This window comes from Tamandua tetradactyla, chromosome 15 (genome assembly GCF_023851605.1).
Source record: "Tamandua tetradactyla isolate mTamTet1 chromosome 15, mTamTet1.pri, whole genome shotgun sequence".
Lineage (NCBI taxonomy): Eukaryota > Metazoa > Chordata > Mammalia > Pilosa > Myrmecophagidae > Tamandua > Tamandua tetradactyla.
This window is the reverse complement of record NC_135341.1, coordinates 75,912,929-75,932,937: the sequence shown is the minus strand read 5'-3', so window position 1 is coordinate 75,932,937 and position 20,009 is coordinate 75,912,929. Positions and strand designations below refer to the sequence as shown.

General features: G+C 39.6%; 1 protein-coding gene across 4 annotated transcripts in view; it reads right to left on the bottom strand.

Moving 5' to 3' along the window:
* Positions 1–20,009, bottom strand: part of ACP3 (acid phosphatase 3) — a 182,352-nt gene that overhangs the window by 40,984 nt on the left and 121,359 nt on the right. For all 4 annotated transcript variants that reach the window (XM_077130129.1, XM_077130130.1, XM_077130131.1 and 1 more), the window contains 6 exons: positions 19,309–19,404; positions 16,579–16,665; positions 15,920–16,072; positions 11,594–11,692; positions 7,826–7,918; positions 6,051–6,183 (listed from right to left, as the gene is read on the bottom strand). In XM_077130129.1, coding sequence (XP_076986244.1) covers positions 6,051–6,183; positions 7,826–7,918; positions 11,594–11,692; positions 15,920–16,072; positions 16,579–16,665; positions 19,309–19,404 — 661 coding nt within the window. The remainder of the gene's footprint in view (positions 1–6,050; positions 6,184–7,825; positions 7,919–11,593; positions 11,693–15,919; positions 16,073–16,578; positions 16,666–19,308; positions 19,405–20,009) is intronic.

The following is a 20,009-nucleotide window of genomic DNA, read 5'->3' as shown; positions in this document are numbered from 1 at the left end:
TCCCCACCGGACCAGGAAGCCTCCCGTGGGGGGAGGCTACCGCTGCTTGGATAGCCCTCCTCTCCGAGACTCGTATCCGCGGACTCGAAGCAGAGACTCGAAGCCGCCCGCAGAAGAAGGGCGCCGCCTGCCTCGGCTTGGGAAACTTGCTTCTCCGATACTCTCAGCCGGCCCGGGAAGGAGGGAGGGATTAGCTCGGACCGCCGCAGCTGCGGCTGCTCGGCAAATCACGCGCTGCTCGGGGGTCTCGCCGCAGCCAAGAGTCGCAGTCAGACTTGCCAGCCCAGACTTTGTATAGCCCTCTGATCCGAGACTCGTAGCTGCGGACTCGAAGCCGAGACTCGAAGCCACCCGCAAAAGTGTGGCGCCGGCCGCCTTGGCTGGGAAGCTTGTCTCTCCGAGTCTCTCAGCCAGCCCGGGAAGGAGGGAGGGATTAGCTCGGAGCGCCGCAGCTGCGGCTGCTCGGGGGTCTCGCCGCAGCCAAGTCTCGCAGTCAGACTTGCCAGCCCAGACTTTGGATAGCCCTCTGATGCGAGACTCGTAGTCGCGGACTCGAAGCCGAGACTCGAAGCCGAGACTCGAAGCCGCCCGCAAAAGTGTGGCGCCGGCCGCCTTGGCTGGGTAGCTTGTCTCTCTGCGTCCCTCAGCCAGCCCAGGAAGGAGGGAGGGATTAGCTTGGACCGCCGCAGCTGCGGCTGCTCGGGAAATCGCCCGCCGCTCGGGGATCTCACTCACCGCAGCCGAGTTTCGCAGTCAGACTAACCAGCCCAGACTGGGTTACGCTGTGTGTCCATTCCCTGCTGTAGCCCCGGGAGCTGTTCTTCTGTTGTCTTTTAATTTCTTTTTCTAAATCGATGCCAATGTACTAAGAAATGATGAATATGCAACTATGTGATGATATTACTGATTGTATATGTAGAATGGAATGATTTCTAAATGTTTTGTTAATTTTTTTTAATTAATAAAATAAAAAAGATCACACAGCTGGGTGATGAGAGCTGGATTGGTTTGCTAGGACTCTTCTATTCCAGGCTATGTTAAAGCTCAAGTTAGGAGGCAAATAGCCTTGGAAAGACAAAAACAAAACAAAACAGTTGTTAGTCAATGATCCTCTCGAGGACAGATTTGACATGGCAGTATGGCGTGTACTTCTGTCGTCACCCCTCTTGCTTCTACTCTATGGTGGTCAGACCTGAGAGGCCGTGGGAGAAAGCAGCTCTCTGCGTGTCTGCACATACAGTTTCCCATGGCTATTTCTCCAGGTTACCCCAGATGTTTGGGGATCAGCCAACATATTGGCTTTCAGCTGAGGGATCTGTCTATTTTCAGGAGAGGAGATATTTTTGCCTTTACATCTAAAGACCTATTTCTTATTTCTGATAGTGAAAAGATGATGGGACTCAGGCTCCAGCCTGTTTGCAGACACTGCAGGCTATGGAGTACCTTGTAGTGCTGCGTGTGCGTCTAAGGACATGTGGCTCCTTGGCCTTCCACAACCATCACATGAAATCATGACTCATCATGCTCCTGTTTGGTGGTGGTCTCTCAACTATGCATGCTCTCTCCTCACTTGAGGATGACCAGATGTTTCATAATGAGCAAAGCATCGGTGTTAACAGACAGCCGATGATCTCTGCTGTCCATTCAGCAAACACACACTTAGCAGCTATGATGTGCCAGACTCTATACTAAGTGAATCAGCCATGGTCGCTGCCCTCCAAAAAGCTCACAAGATAATAGGAAGAGAAAGGACTGTACACCGATAAGCACATTAAAAAGTTAATTAAGAAGGAAAGTGATCTGCTCTTTCTGCAGATCCTAGGACTTGCTTGGAAGTGACTGGAAGAAGCTGGATGCTACATCTCTAACAAATCTAAATCTTTCCAAGACTTCTGGAGCCGTATGGTGACTTTTAGCTTGATCTTCATGCCACTCAACTCTGTGGTGGTAACGCAAAAAACAGGCATAGGTAATATTCAAATGAATGAGTGTGGCTGTGTTTCAATAAAACTGTATTTAGGAAAAACAGCCAGTGGGCCAGAGTTGGCCTGCAGGCTATATTTTGCAATTCCTGGTCTACAGCAAAAAGAGAGGACTCTATTAACTCTGATATAACCATCATACAGTTTTAAATTAGTCTTAGGGACTTTCTTGGGACAGGACGGTAAACTTACTGAAAAATTCATTCCTGAAACCAACTGATGGAACAAAAATTTGTCAAAGGTCAGAAGATGCTGGCCAAAGTCCTGATGCTCCTGTGTGACTCTGTGTCACTGAGTCAACATGTGTTTTCAACATAGGATTGTGTTCAGCTGATTCATCATTCAACAGACATGTAGTTGACAAAACTCTCTTGCCTAACCAGGTCTGAACAATAGGCTGAGCTTTTGTTTTGGCAGAAACCACTCTCCAACAATTTCTTGGTTTATTAGAAGCTCTGGCCTTCTAGAGTGACAGCCTTTATGACTGAAGACCAGGCAAACAGTCTTCAGGAAGGAATCTGATAGCATCTAATTTAACCCAATCATCAGATGGGGAAACTGAGACCCATAGAATGGAAATGACTTCCTCCAAATGCAATTTTCTATTGGCCAAAGGGGAAAAAAAGGAAATATGAGCTAGATACTGTAATAAACTCTATCTCTTATTCATATACACACCCCTACATCTATTATTAGACAATTGTCAATTCTCGCCTGGATTTTCCTGCCCTTTTCTTATTATCTCTTTCATCTAGAGAAGTGCCTCTCAAACTTTAACGTGCATATGAAGCACCTTGGGATTTTATTAAAATGCAAATTCTGATTCAGTTGGTCTGGGCTGAGGCTGGGGATTCTGTATTATTGTCAGCTGCTACAGATACTGTTGTTGCTGGCCTGTGGACTGAACTTTTAGTAGTGAGGGGCTAGATTCCTGAACCCATCATGACTCGGTTGTGGGAAATAGATCAGGCATCCTGCTTCTAGCATCTGATAGGCCTGGGGGTTGAGTCATCCTGTTGGCACAGGCCTGGTACTTGTGTAGTCAAACAGACCTGACTTCCACCTTCTGCATTGTTTGCTGGTTTAGTACATACAATCGAGCAGCTTCTTCCTTCTTCCTGGATTCTGCCTCTGCATTCAGTGTCTATCCTGCTTGGTGGTTTCTCCTCAACATGCCAGGTTCCATCTAAGATGGGGCTGAGGATGCTCTCCTTCATCAAGGGCCCATGCCCTTAACATGGAGAGGAATGGCACATTTCTATCAGGTCTGCCTCTGGGCCATGCAATCAGGACTTCTGTGACATTAGACTCCAACAACCTCACATTATTAATAACCATGTCCTGAATTATTTTTTTCCACCTACTGTGGTCATCTCTCATAAGTTTGCTTCTGCCCATCTGGCCTTACACCTCATGAACTGTTCTGATTACAACTGAATTAGCCCTTTTTGCCTGATATGCAGCCCTGCTTTTCCTAGCTGTGATAACTGACTTCTATCCTAGTCTGCAATTTGAATGCTTCCTCCAGCTATGCAGCCCTGAGTGGGTATCTTCTCAGTCTGGTTCAAACCACCAGGTACATTGTACAGTCTCCTGGGAGCCTAATGACTTATCCTGACCCTTTGGTGAAGAGGATCTGGCAATGGCTGGGGTCCTAATGTGATTGAACTGTTCTCTCCAAACTGACTGTATTAAAATGTGTTATCCTGACTTGGAACACCTCCTGTGGCTTGGACTTCTTCCATTCTCATGTCAACTTGACAGAAGAGGATGTTCCTTAGTTTTTTTGTTTTTTTTCTTTTAATTTAAATTTTTGTCAATTTTTATCTAAATTTTTATTTGAATAATTTACTTTGTAATTTTTTTTACATCTGACTATTGTTTTTCATTTTATATTTTTTTCCCATATTTTTTAAAAAATGTTTTTATTGAGAGATCTTCACACACACAGAGCCCTTCCAAAGTATACTATCAGTAGCTCACAATAACATCACATGGTTGTGTGTTCATCACCATGATCATTTTTAGAACATCTGCATCACTCCAGAAAAATAAACTAAAAAAAAAAGAAAAAACTCATACACCCCATACCCCTTACCCCTCCTTCTCATTGATCACTAGTATCTCAAGCTACCCAATATTTTTACCCTTTATCCCCCCATGTTATTTATTTATTTATTTTTTGTCCTTAGTTTTTTACTTTTCTGTCCATACCCTGGATAAAAGGACCATCAGATACAAGGTTTTCACAATCACATGGTCACATTGTAAAAGCTACATAGTTATACAATCATCTTCAAGAATCGAGGCTACTGGAACACAGCACAACAGTTTCCAGTACTTCCCTCCAGCCACTTCAATACACCATAAACTAAAAAGGGATATCTATATAATGCATAAGAATAACCTCCAGGATAACCTCTCAACTCTATTTGAAACTTCTCCATCACTGAAACTTGATTTTGTCTCATTTCTCTCGTCTCCTTTTTGGTCAAGAATGCTTTCTCAATCTCATGATGCTGGGTCCTGGCTCATACCAGGAGTTCTGTCCCATGTTCCCAGGGAGATTTACATCCCTGGGAGTCATGTCCCACATAGGGGAGAGGGTAGTGAGTTCACCTGCTGAGTTGACTTAGAGAGACAGGCCACATCTGAGCCACAAAAGAGGTTCTCTGGGGGTGACTCGTAGGCCTAATTGTAAGTAGGCTCAGCTTCTCCCGCAGAAATCATCCTTAGTTTTAATGCTTATGTTAACCACTCCTGAACCCCTGTGGTGTCTTGGCCTGCCCACCCAGCTGCAGTCATAGGCCTGGCATCTACTCCTGTTCTGCCTAGTCCAGGTGTGTTTCTTCTATCCACCTTTCCTAATTACAGTGGCCCAGCAGCTTCCTGCCTCAGTCTACAGTCTTTATGGCAGGGTATTCTATGCTGAAAAGGGCCAAATCCAGCAAAGAAGAAGCATCACTTAGAAATAAATCTCAATACCTTTCAATACCATTGGGAAAATTCAAGCTATGTCAGAAGCTTCACAATTGAAAAACAACCTAACTTATAGTGTATAGCTGCCTGGAAAAAAGTCTATTTTTATTAACGTGCCACTTTGAAGCTATTATACCCAAGAAAAACCATGTCTTTTAATCCTCATTCAGTATTGCTGGGTGGGACCTTTTTTATTGTTTCCATGGAGATGTGACCCACCCAAATGTGGGTGGCAACTTTTAAATAGATGGTTTCCATGGAGATGTGTCTCCACCCTTTCAAGGAGGGCTACTTTCTGGAGCCCTTTAAGAAGGAACCATTTTGGAACAAGTCAACAGAACCGACATAGCCAGAGATCTTGGGAGATGCCAAAGGAAAATGCCCCCAGGAAAGTCTTATGAAATGAGAAGAGAAAGCTAGCTGACATTGCCATGTGCCTTCCCAGCTGACAGAGGTGTTCTGGACCCACTGGCTTTTCCTGAATCAAGGTGTCTTTCCCTAGATGCCTTAGTTTGGACATTTTCATAGCCCTATAACTTGCAGCTTAATAAATTCCCCTTTTTAAAAGCCATTCTATTTTACATTCCAGAGCTTTAAAAAATGAAAACAATCAACTTTAGCAATGCTACCTACCAAAGTTTCAGGAAAATAGACCATCTTTGTCCCACCTCCCTCCTGAAAAGTTTATCCCATTGACCACCAGGCACCTAATTGATTTTTATGGAGCTCAGACCCCCAAATCCTTAATTTTTTTGAGCTAGAAGAGATGTAAAGGATCAGTTAGTTTTAGTTCACCTCCATTTTCCAGGTGGAAAAGCTAAGACCCAGAGTAGGTGATGTAATGGTTATGTTAATGTCTAATGTCCGTGACAATGTATTATGTATCAGGTTCTGTTTGCTCTAAACCTTCTGAATAATTTGTTCATTTGAATCCTTATAGAAACTCTACTTTTCTGAGTAAAAATTGGTGCAAAAGAGATTGAGTGACTGGTGTGAGGTCCCACAGCTGATGAGTGGTGGGACTGAGATTCAGACCCAGACCTCCCAACCACAAATCCATTACGCTCTTCTTGGTTTTGTTACACTCACCTCCCTGAAGTCTAGATTTCTCTTTCTGCTTATGAATTCCATAAAGAAAAAGGATAGACAATTCTGATAATTCTCTCAACTTAGCCATGGTGTCCTCGCTGGCCCAGGATGGTAAAGTGAAATTGTGAATACCCTGTAGCAAGAAAAAAAAAGGAGGAATTGTGCATGTGATTTTATTTCTGACTGTTCTCTCTGTTGACTTTTTAACCTCTTCATCTGCAAGAACAATTGGGTCTAGCCTTTCTTGCTTTGCTCTTTCTTTCTAGGGAAACTTTATTTTGTGATAAGCAGTGATAATGCTTTTGAGAATAAAAATTCACAGAAACTAATTTGCCGCTTCCTACCAAGTCCAGAGTTTTTGACCTGACTTTGTATCAGTAGGTGATTTATATTTTTGAGAGTAAGGGTACAGTAGAACAAACAGGTACTTCATTCCTTTATGAAAGGTTTAGTAATCTTCCTATGAACATACAGGCAGGGTAAAATGGCACAGAATATTCTTGCCAGGGTTAGATGATGTTTTCTTAAAATGAGCTGCCTGCGATGCGAGCTGGGGACGACAATGTATTTCCAGAGCCTTTGATGATGTTCTCTCCCCATGCCCATCAACTTCTAGACCACTGATTTTCAGGAATACTCTGCATCTTGCACTAGCAGGTACTTGGTAAATATTTGCTAATTGGATGAATAAAGTTGTACAGAAAGGAAAGTGGAGACTTTGTGCCACTATTTAGTACCTGTTATGTAGAGTTGATTGGTATTTCCCTGATTTCAAAATCAGAATTGAAAGAGAAAGAGAGAGGAAGGGAGAGAATAAAAGAGGATACCAAGTGAAAAGTACAATAACCTAAAGAGGAAATATATGAGAGGGAAGTGAAAAAGATCTACAACTGATGGCTATATTAAGGGGTAGCTCAGATCAAACTGTAGTAAAGAAAATCGAGACTTTAACCTCTACCAATTAGATGCCAGGATCACCCTACAATGTTTCAATTGAAGAGTCTTTTCTAAGATGACAAGTAGTATTCACTGAAATAGATGCTGATGATAAAATGAAAATATTGAAAAAGTAGCATGTGCTTAGACTAATTAATTCCAACAGGAAGGGGAATAAACTGTCATCTGTTACTGAGACAGAACTATGAAAATAATCAGTGCCTTCAAGACTCCCAAGAACCTCAGAGTCACAGGGGGGATGAGTAATGGGGGTGATTAGAATTTAGCCCCAGGATTTTGTGAGCTGGTTGGAAAAACAGGAATGTAGAGCACCCCGCTGGCCAGAAGGTGGAGTAATATGAGTGAAAAACACCATGTAGATTTGAAAGGAAAAAACCCGATGGTAATTTATCTAGTAACCAAAATTATTTCACATGCATAGCGCAGCAAGGAAGAGATTCTTTCCTCATAAGTCGATTTCCATAGCCTGGTTTACAGTCAGCTCGCTGACTTATGTATCTAGAAATCAAGTTTGTTTTTTCTTTCTGTATAACATTGCTATTTTAATTAAAATTCATGACAGGAGCCCAGCATTCCTGAATAACTGAAAAATAAGGAAGTGGTGAGGCAAGGAAGAAAAGCAATTTCCTAAAGGGTGAAAAATATTAATAATGGAGAGGTAAGAGAAGATGTCAGGATTTTCAAGTTAATATAAACAATCTTGAATTATGTTTCAATCTCAAAGGAAGTATAGGTAATATATCTGTAAAAAAGCAAAAGAAATATATGCATCATAAAATCAGTTTGCAAGTTAATCTTGGATATATGTATTTTTTTACCTCACAAAATAGAGGATCGTAGACTTTACTCCAAATTCCTAAAAGGTCCCGGCCATGGTCACCTGAAAGTTTTGGCAAGATTTCTATGAAATCCTGCAACAAACAGAGGGGGAAAAAAAGATTTCTTAACCAGAGTGTTTCAACTTCAGCACTAAGGATATTATGGATTAGAAAATTCTTTGTTGGGGTGGGGGTGGGGGTTGGGGTGAAGGTCTGTCCTGTGCAATGAGGGGGCTTAGCAGCATTTTTGACCTCTACCCACTAGATGCCAGGACCACCTCTAAGCTCTGAGTTGGACAACTCAAAATGTCTCCAGATATTTCAAGAGAGAACCACTGTTGAGAACCACCATTCTTTGCAGAAAAGTGCACTAATAATAGTGACTATAATAATGCCAGCCCAAAGCATTTTATATACAGTCATTGATGATTTCTTATTATTATAGTAACAATGCCAACAAATGCTGGCTCACTGCCAGGTGTTCCTGGTTTGTCCTGGAATCAGACTGAAGAGCAGAACCTCAAATTCTTTTTGGAAGTAGGCGAAGTGTAATTCAGGTACAAATGAGGGGCCCAGGTGAGAGGAGAAGGCAGGGGCTGGGGTCTAGCTATCAGTGTGAAATCTGGATGGGATGCAAACATTCCCATAGGTTCTGTATTACTCTTGGATTATCACAATAATGAGACCCAATGTTCAAGTATCTGACTTAATTATTCACGGCAGCGGTTTCTAGGAAGCCTTTTGGAAGATACTTCTGCCTAAATCAAATGGATGAATTTTATGGGGAAATATAATTCGGCAATATTAACCCCAAGAGAAAGTATAGATTTCCATAAAATTAATAGAAATAATTGTTAAAGGGCTCCCCACATGAAAAAACAGAAAAAAAGCTCCAGATGATTTCATGGAGGAGTTCTACCAAGATTTTTAAATAAGAGTAAATTATTCTAATGCAATTTCATCTGTTCTGGCGCATTGAAAAACTTCTAATTTTTAATTTTTTATGCTGTGTGGGATCACATTTTATTCTTTTTTCCATGAGTCCAAATTTTTTTATGAGTTAAGTATAACACTGATATTGACAAAGAAGGCAGAGAAAGGAAAACTAGAGAGTCCAATGTCTCTTCTGAACATCATTGCAAAAGGCCTAAAGAAAACATGAGCAGATAATTCAACTGCATATTAAAAGAAAGGGTTTTATCCTAGAAATGTAAGCATAGTTCAATATTAGTTAATCTATGAGTATAATTAATCATAATAATTGATCCAAGGACAAAAATAATTTGATTATGCCCAAATTGTTAAAAAGACCTTTTCAAATATTAAATAACCATTATTGATAAAAGCCATTCAAGAAAATAGGAAAGATGGGTACTTTCTTAATTTGCTAAAAATATATCTATCTTGACCCCAAAGCCAGCATGATTAATAGGGAAACACTAGAAGCAAATCCTTTTAAAATCAAGAATAAGTCAGGAATATCTACCACCAGCACCGCTATATAACATTGTGCTGTAACTTCTGGCCAGAGCAAGTAGGCAAAAGAAAGAAGAGATAGAAGACAGAGATAAAGACACCATTATTTCAGATACTGTAAACATGGAATGAACTTCACAAGAAATGTAAAGAACTATATGAATAAAACCCTGAAATAATCTCCAAGATAAAAACAAATAAGAAAGTGTGTTATGTTCTTGGAAAGGAAGGCTTAACACTTAAGAGTCTTTGTAGGTTGATTTATAAATCTATTATGATACCAATAAAAGTATGAAAAAGTAAAAAAACATTTTGGGAGCTAGACAAGCTTATTCTGAAATTCATAAAGAATATAAAAATACAGCTATGAAGACTCTGAAAAAGAGCAATGAAGGATGATCAGCCCTCTGGATATTAAAGCACAGTATAAGTTGATAATTAAAAGAGTGTGGTTTTGACTCCATGAGATGAAAGAACAATTGAACTGAATAAAGGGTCCAGAAATAGATCCATACATATGGGAATTTTTGTATACAAGAACTCAAATTAGTGGGAAAAGATAAACTACTCAATAAATAGTGATGGGACAACTGGATAATCATCTGGGAAAAATATTAAGCAGGATATGTACCTTATACTTAACTGGAAGATAAACTGCAAATATATTCAAAATATATATGTAGAAATGAAACTATAGGAGAATTAGAAGAAAGCACTGCCGACTTCTTTCATAACCTAGGAGTAGGGAAGGCTTTTCTAAATGTGACTCAAAATATAGAAGTCAAGTAAGAATGTATTGCCTTTCAAGTACATGGCAAAAATACCATAGGAAAAAAGCAATTAAAAAAATTTGCCATCCACATCACAGACAAAAATGTTCAAGTATATAGGGAATGAGCCTCAAAATTTATAGAAAAATAAACAGCAATAATCCAATAGAAAAATGGTCAAGGGATAAGAACAGAAAACGAAATATGGATGACGTTTAACCAGATGAAGATACCCAAGCTCCTGTATTATAAGAGAAAAATAAAAGCACTGCTGCACGTTATATAATAGTGATTGAAGTGGTTATCCCAGTCCTATTCCTGATTATTGAGGGAATGCTTCTAATGGTACCATTATCAGATTGGCAAATATCCCCCAAACTGTCTATACCCCATTGACAAGTCTGTGGAAAAACAGATGCCCTGTGCAGTATTGAAAGAAGTAGAAGTTGGTAGAACCTTTTAGAGGTTAGTTTAATAAAACTTCAAATCGACCTGAAATTTCCACCTCTGGGATATTATCTCACAGATATTCTCATGAAATTATTTAGATGCACAAGTTTATTCAGCCCTGGCTGTTCATAAAAACAAGATTGGAAATAAACACATTTTCATCAATAGAGGCTTGTTAATTAAATTACAAGCACATTCTTAAATTCAAACATTATATACTTGTAAAAGAAAAAAAGAAGACAAGGAAACTCTTTATGTATAGATAAGGGAATATTTCCAAGATGGTTTGTTAAATAAAGAAAGAAAAATTTCCCAACCCTGTGAATAGTATGCCACTTTTGTATAAGCAAAGGGCATGTATCAAACTATATTCCTATTTGTTGGTATTTGCATGAAGAAATTGAAAAACTACATAAGAAAATAATGCCTGCAGCTACCTGTGGGGTCACTGAGGGACTTCCTACTGTATTCCTTTTTTTGGGGGGGGGGGGGTGCAGGTGCATGGTCTGGGAATCCAACCCGGGTCTCCTGCATGGAAGGCGAGCATTCTACCACTGAAACACCCACGCACCCTCCACTGTATTCCTTTTTATATTTCCTAATTTTTGAACTGGGTGAATATACTATTGATTCAATTATTATTTGTAAAAGTAACAAAGCAGTATATTTACCTTTTGTATACTCTGAAAACAGGTCTTTTGCAAAGTGGAAACAGAAATATAAAGACTATCCTTCGTATACAAGACTATCCTTTGTATATATATTCCCAGCCTCTCAGTTCAATAAGGCAGATGGTTTGACACTTGCGTTTATGCTGATCCAGCCACTCACTTCTCCCTGGCTCCTCTGAGAGCCGCATGTAAGATTCTAGAATGATAGGCTTCTCGAGTGGTTTGCCACCACGATAGAGGAAAGGGGCTCAGACAGTGGTGATGCACCTGTAAGTATGCCAACCCATTGCTGTAACAGCCACTGGCACACTTGGCCCACACTTTTCAGCTGGAGCATCACTCTGTCTTGGCCTTCACACTCACCACCTAGACATGAGCAATATAATAGTATTTTTTTTAACCTTATAAGGATGCAGCCTCTTCTGGAACGCCTCCGATTTTAAAGTCTCCTCCTGAAGTTCTTGAAAACGAGGGCAGTGCCTAAACGGCATATACAGCAACTGAGGACAAAAGAAACATCTTAAAAGCCCGTATTAAAAAACAAACACAACCTGAATTAGTAGAACTTTGCTTAAAAAGCTTGGGCTATATTTTAAGCCTCATTGGGTCCAAACTGACCTGAACACAAGATTTTAACATGATTTGAGTTGAATGTAAACTATAAAATTGGGAAAAAAGAGATACATGGTTTGCAAGCCTCGAAATGTAGGATATGGACACAGAACTGAAACTTCTGGTTTTTTTTTTTTTTTTTTTTTTGCCTTTTTGTGGACTTGCCTAAGTAGGACTGCACTGTTGGTAAATACTCAGACTTCCTGGTTTTCCTTGTGTAATGATAACCGTTTTCTAGCTTCCCCTCCACCCCCTTTCATTTCTAGCACTAGATGCACATCCTTGTGTGTGCATACGCGTGTGTACAGGGGAGACAATCAGGGGACCAGGAACGTATCTTAAGAGCTCAATTAACCCACTGCCTTGACTTCAATCTTTTAAAAATTGCCAGCTTCTTTTTCTAAGGGTGCTTAATAAATCTAGAGAAAATATATTTAAAAGCATTATGAGGTCTAAGTACCACTCACTCACTGAGTTTAAATGTGACCATCTTTTGTAATTTTAACTGGTGACTCCTGTGTAGCTTGTTGTTTGTCCCATCTTTGTCCAGTCCTATCTCTTCAGCCCCTGGGTAAGCATCACTACTTGGATGTTTCCTCTTCTCTTCTTCCTCAAGTTTAACTTATGTTAAAGCTGAACTCCATCTTTAATCATTTCCTTTTTGTAGTTTCTCTATTTTTGTCAATGACATTTATCTTCCTGCATCATAGATGAATCATTTTTGATTATTCTACTTCCAAAATATACACCAACTTTACCCCTTTTACCTTCCCTGTCCCTATCCCAGTTTAAGTCACATTATCTCTAACAAGAGCCTCCTATCTAGTCAGGGGGCATCCACTCTTTGTTCCATTCCACTCATCTCAGAGACCATTCTCCACACAGCAGCTACACCAATCACTTTAAAGCACCAATCAAATTATGATCCTTCAATGGCTTTCCATTTTATGTGGAAGAAAACTCCCTCACTCCTGTTTCTCACCGGTTTCTACATGAGTTGGCCCACATTAACTTCTCCACTCTCTTTTCTTACTTTTGTCCCACTCGCTCACTTTTCTTCAGCCATGCTGCGGGCCTTCTCGTCGACCCCTGAACAACCAGGTCTCTGCACAAACTGCTCCTTTTTTCGAATACTCTCCCCACTGTCTTCTACCCTGACTCTTCTTGCCATTCTTTTCCCCCAGCCACTATCATATTATCCTGATATGTTTCTTTTCTTCTTTCAAGGAACCCATCACCATCTAAAATTAATTTACTTATATACTACTTTATTGTTTATCTATCACCGATAAAATATTAATCCCATGAGAGCCGTGATTTTGCCTTTTTCTGACTGCAGCATCATCAATGCCTAGAACAGAACCTGGCATGTCAGGTGCTCAGAAAACACTCATTTTAAAACTTGCTCCCTGCCTGTCATTTCTGATTCTATGTTTCACCTTCCTTTACTTTGCTTTCCTTCCTCTAACAACTTTTACCATCTAATTTCAGTCCCTCACTTCCTCATTCCAGAATTGCTTCAATGGCCATTCTACAAGGCTTCAGCCTCTTTTCCTTCCAAGTTATTGTCAGACAAATGCCTCAAGCCACTACTCATCACATGTGTATAATACTGAAGAATGTGTACAGGGTTCTTTTATGTCCATTGCTTTATGGCTAAATTTTCCTTCAGCGCTTCCATACTTTTCCCATAGGAGGAATCATATTGTTGAGGACAAAAGCATAGGCCTGTTCATTAATTAATTACTTAACCTTCTTGAGCTGACTTTAGTTTTCTCATCCACAAAATTAATCAAATAAACAGAATAATCACCTAAACATTTGTTCAACGTTTTTCAGTTTGCAATGTTTCTTTCCATTTCTTAATGAACTTGATTTTCACAAATCCCCAGGAGGATTTATTAATTGTTCCCATTTTATAGAGGAGAAATTCGAATTGCAGGGAGGTGGCTCAAGGTCATGCATCTGAAGTGCCCACTTCCTCATTCCTGCGTTGAAGCAATTCAGGAATGAGGAAGGCTCTCAGACCTAGATTTTCCAACTTCAAATCCAACTTTCCTTATACCATCACACTGCCTTTCACTTCCATGTTTCCTTTGTCATAGAAAATTTTCAACGCTCTAATTGTCCCCAGTACACTCATTCGATTTTATTTTGACTCTTTCTGTATATTAGCTCTGGACACTTTAGGACTGCACTCTGTATATTCATGTTGTGCCAAGTTTTTTTGTGTTGACTTTCTCTTTTCCACCCCACCTCTGAAGTCTGGTACAAGTATTTACTTTATCCATGAAGGCTTGAATGATTTCCCTACCTGCTGTAGTTCCATGTTATGTCTCATTCCCTGAATCCCTCCAGCACATACAGCTTGTATTTGATATCAATGCCACCATCTTGTATTGTGCTCTACAGGTCCCACATTTGCTAAAGTTCTTTTGTCAAATGGATTATAAATGAGGGGAGACGCTTGCCCTCATATTTCTCTTACAGCACTTAGGACAGCTTGTATTGACTGATTGATTGATTTTATTAGATTTCTTAATTATGATAAAAGAATATTCTTTTCACTTTAGTGGATACAGGTGGCTAGAAGCCAGAGATAGATAATCTTGCTTTTGAATCTCTCCCTCTTTCTTCCTGTCTCATCCTCTTCTGATATAAATTATATAAATTAATCATTATCTTCAAGATTAAAGGTTAAACTGCTACCTTGGTCAACATTGGCTAAAAATTTGGTGGTTATCGAGTCTTTATCTCTGCAGAAAAGGTAGAATAAAAGGGATTTTATTTTTCCTTTTTTGGAAAAAAATATTCACAACCTCCCTAAAATGCTGATAGTCATAATATTTCACTTCCAATTCTGTGAAAGAAGGAGGTACAAAGAAATCATCCTTTCTTTTTCTGGAAAGACCAGAGAAGTTGTTTGGAATAGATTTATCTAGAGTGAGGTTGGCAGGGTAGAGTTGTTTCTGCAAAATATTTGGGATAAATTCCTATGTCAGCAGTTGCAGCAGGTCAAATTTCTACAAGTACTGGGAAGGCAAAGATATAGTAACCTACCCAGAGGTCAATGGACAAAGAATCAAGTCTAGGGGCATGCTAAACCTTAGCCATCAAGATAAGATGGTCACGTTTATGATGTAACTTCGGGGGGATGAAGGATTCCTTGTCCTAAACAATTTCCTTCATAAAGGCGTGAATTCTACATCTGAGAGTTTGGTTAGATTGATTGATTTCTTAATAGTTTAAAAATACAAACTCCTCTGAAAAGGCTTAAGAGTTATAGGTTAGTCCCACTCCCTATAAATAAATTTGAGTTTCTCTCAATCAGCCTTATTGAGGCAGCTTGGTTTATAGTACTGCTTCTCAAACTTGACTGCCCATTGGAAATATCTAGAGAGGTTATTTTAAAAATAATGATGCCTGAGTTCTATCCTCAGAGAGTTTGAATTGTTGTAATATGAGTCCTGGGCATCAGGGTTATTTTTTTAAAAACTCTCCAAATGAAGCTAATATGTAGCAAAGTTTGAGAAGCACTGGTTTACAGGAAAGAAAACTGCTGAGGAATGAGGTAAGTAGAATCTAATCCCAGTATGATGCTTACTAGTTTGTGACTTTGGGCCATTTTGTTTATTACTTAATCTCTGTGGGCTTTTATTTCCCTGGCTGCAGAAGGAAAACAATAATATTATTCATTCAAAGTTGTTATGAATATTAAACATGCTGACATGTGAAATGTTGAGTACCAATTATGCACTCAAGTCTTCCTTCTTTCTATTACCCAGGAATGGAGGTAGGGGTGGTGGGTAGAGAGATATTGAGATAATCTGGAGGAAGGAAAAGTCTGAAATGCTAAGGTACAACACTGGGAGACTTTTGTTTATGTGTATGTAGGGGTGTTGTGTGTGTGTGCGTGCACGCATATGTGTGTAAAGATGGCCAAAAGTTGAAAGAATGATAAGGATAATGCAAAGTCAGTAAGTGTCCAAAGAGAAGTTTGGATCCTATTCTTTCTTGTCTAGGATTGTTCAGAGTCCTAAATTTATATTATCTGAGCAGCCATCTTCCTCTTTCCAAGCCCAAGCAGGACCTCTTGGTTTTCTAAGTATACTGACCCGATCTTCTGAAACAGAGACTGTGTGCACCGGGATAGGCTGCCAGGGTAGTCTGGGATTCCAGATGCTGGTACCCTCTGGGGGAAACAAGGCTGCAAGGTTTGTCATAGCACTCATCAAAGTCCGGTCAATGTCTGTGCTTCGAATATAAACCTAGAATGGGAAAATCAAAGCTAAAGCGAACTGAGAAGAACTGGTGGTGGGGTGTTTTTGTTTTTTTTTTTCTATGAGGCTGATGGGGTATTTGGGAAAGGGCAGGACACTCACACCAAAAAGTAGCCAGACATGGTGGTAGCATCTTTGATTTATAACATCTGTTACAGATGAGGCAACTTGATGAGCATGCCATAGTACAAGGCAACCTCCTAAGCCAATAGTTGACTTGACAAAAGAGGCCAGTTCAGTGGTGGCTACTTGTCAAGTCAGAGTATTATCAGTTTTCCATAAAATTTCAAACTTAATGATATTAGTGAATATTTAGGAACAAAATAATTATATCAAGAGGAGTACATTTGTAAATAAAACTTCTGACTTGGGAATGTTCCTTGGGAAATAAAATTTTTTTTAATTTTATTTTTATATGCAAAGCAATTTTTACATATGCCATATATTACATTTTTTAAAGGGACAAGGTTTCCATTCATGATGCCCCAACTTGCCTGTTCATGTTTATAAGACTCATTCAAGAACCGTCCATATCTTTTCCTTATATATTCTCCCAGTTCATAATGCTGTTCCATCCCAAGCTATGGGAAAAATAAAAGCAACAATTATTGAAAGTAAGTTCTATGAATTAAATTATCATAGAAATTTGTCTTGCGTCTCCTCGCTGTATTTGAAGAATGAACAACTTGTACAATTGTCCCATAATAATACATATTTAAATTAAAACAAGAAAAAACAGCTGTAATCTTTAGTCAGGACCCCCTAAAAAGACTCAATTCATTTTCATTAGCACTTAATGTAGAGCTGTGCACATAGTAGGTACCTAATAAATGGTGACTGATCTAATTGAAATACATAGTTCATCTCTGGTATGATAGTGAGATTTTTGTTGGTAGAGCTTTTATAGGGGTTGGTTGACCACGTGGTGGGGATTTTGTGGAAGAAATTCACTATCTAATAAAATATTGACTAGATAAATCTTAAGGTTTCTTTCCACCTCTTGATGTAATGATTTCATTATCTGCACAGTTTATTAGGCCTGGTTCATAAAAGAAAAAAAAAATTAGATCCTGTTACTCAAAGCATGGTCTATGGACCTGCAGTATTGGCATCATCTGTGAGGTTGTTAGAAATCAACTTCTTGAGCCCCACCCTTGACCAACCAAACCAGAAGCTGTGGGGCTGTAGCTAAGAAATCTGTTTTTTTTTGGCATGGGCAGACACCAAGAATTGAATATGGGTCTCCAGCATGGCAGGTGAGAACTCTGCCACTGAGCCACCGTGGCCCCCCCACGGAATCTGTTTTTAACAAGTTCTCCCAGTGGTTCTGACATGTAGTAATCACTGAGAAGTGTTGAGTTAGCTCAGGGGTCCTCAGGCATTGCTATGCTACAGGGACAAAATTTCTGGGGGAGCTTGTTAAATCTAGATTCTTCAGTATCTCTGCAGAGATTCTGGCTCCATAGAGTCTGGGTGAAGGACATGGAACCTTGATTTTTAACAAGTGTCCCAAGTAATTTGGATGCAGGTAGTAGAGTGCCATATTTTGAGAAACTTGCATTCAATAAAGCTTTAATCCAGAGCCTTATCAGAGCTGGAGGAGCTAGAGAGGATATGTGTGGTCACTGTGACTGCTGTGTGATCCCATTTGTTCCATCAGTACCTATCTAGGATGGGGAGAGGTCTGTGGGTTTTCTCCATGACCTGATAGTTAAAGAAGCAGATGCTTTGGGGCTAATTATTCTTACAGATGACTTTTGAAGAAATTGTCATCTTGTTTATAGAGCAGGGCTTTTCAAACCTTAGTATCCACAGAATCACTGCGGGGCTCATTTAAACACAGATTACTGGACCCCAACCACAGATATGCTGACTCAGTGGGTCTGGTGTGGGGACTAGGAATTTACATTTGACAAATTCCCAGGTGATGATGGGGATGCTGGTCTGAGAAAAACTGCTCTAGAGAAGCATCACTTTGTCATGCAGATTGGAAATATCTGACCCAGGGCAATAATTTGCTACTTCAAGAGTGGTTCACAAATCAGCAGCACCCACATCACCTGGAAGTTTGTTAGAAATGTAAACTCTCAGGTCCTACTTCAGACCACCAGAATCAGAATCTGTATTTTAATTAGTTCTCTAGGTGATTCATTTGAACATAGAAGTTTTAGAAACACTGCTTTAGGAGAATCTAAGTCAAGGGTCTGCCAGCAGAAGAACCCAGATCCACAGTCAAGAAGAATCTTTTCATCTTACTGGAAAAGCACAACAAGGGAACAGGAGTCTTATAGAGACATAGGTATTAAGAAGCAAGCCTGAATTTTTGTAACCCTTTTCTCATCAAAGAGACAGAAGCTAGGTAGACTCTAGTTGAAAGAATGCTGACCTGGGACCCAAAAGATGCTGTCCTCACATAAACTCTCCTAGCTCAGGTTCTTCTTCTAACTCTATGGAACACTGGGGTTGAGAGAGGGGAGCAATTAGCTTTAGGTGCACATTAGAATCAACTGACTGAGGAGCTTCTAAAAATCCCAATTGTGCAGGTCACTTACTAGACTAACTTAATAAGAAGTGCTCAGGCAGGCATTAATATTTTTTCAAATCTCCAGATAATTTCAGTGTTTGGCCGAGATGACACGTTAGTTTTGGAGATGACTAACTCTAAGCATTCTATGACATTATCTTAATGTATTTAAACAGTGCTTTGGTGAGGACAAAGGCAAAGCACTTGGTCTTGGGGCTCCAAATAGAAGATCTGTCTACTCCTATAAAAATGAAGGTGTGGAGTGGGGAGCAGGGAACAGTGTCTACAGATGCCTTCTTTTCCCATCTCACCATCTCTTTACCTGCTCTGTAGAGGATGGAGGAATCCCTGTGTTTGACCACTTATCAAAAATGCTCAATCCCTACATATCCAGCTGACAGGAAATAGAGTTCTGATATTAGCAATTCCAGAGGAATCATTTTTTCCCAGGCCTGTTGATTTGATTTATTAATGACAAGACAATTTTTTCCTTTCTCAGGTGAAACCTCAAAAACTCAGGGGTTAGCTTGTAAGCACCATTTGACTCTGTTCGACATCTCTAAACTATATATTCTTCTGTTGTCTATATACATGTCTTAGACTTTAATAAAGCCAACAGGGTAAAAATATAAAACAGATAATTCTATACACATTTCCCCTTGAGGTTCATCAATAACCTTTAGTTGAAAATCTGGCCAACCTGGGTAAGCTGACCAAATCCTTGTGGCCATGAAGATTCCTTAATGGGGTCATTGGGAAAGGTTTCGATTGGACTTCGATCTCCATGCCGAAAAACCTGAAAAGAGATGGAAGACAGTACTGCTGTAAGTCTGATTTGTGGCTTTTGCTTCTGCTTATCATAAAAGATTGTATTTGAAACCACTGGTTCTCAACGTTGGCTGCCTACTAGGGAGTTTACAAAATTCTGAGGACTGGACCCCATCCCTAATGATTTTGGTTTAGTCAGGGATGGGGCCAGGGCATCAGGATTGTAAAGCTCTCTCCAGATAAATCTAAGGTTAAGAACCATTGTTCTAATCTCATTAATGCTTTTCCTGTGTTTTAAGTAATGTGAGACTCAAGATGATTAGTGCATCAGAAGGCAGCTATTACATATGAAGAGAGACTTCTTTGTACATTAGTTAGGGCAAGAAAACAAACTTAGCAAAATCACTTTATTACAGACAAACTATGATGAATATTCTTCACTTAATTAGGTTTACAATAACACTAGCTTTAAAAAGTTTTATATATAGTAAAAATGGTGGATTTTCAATGCAAGTAGCTTACCGTAAAGAAAGATACAATTTGGTGACTATTTTGAGTGAACAATTTGTTAGTTTGTAGGAGTTAGGATAAAAGATATGTTGATGGGGAGATTGGAAAAGCTAATTCTCAATA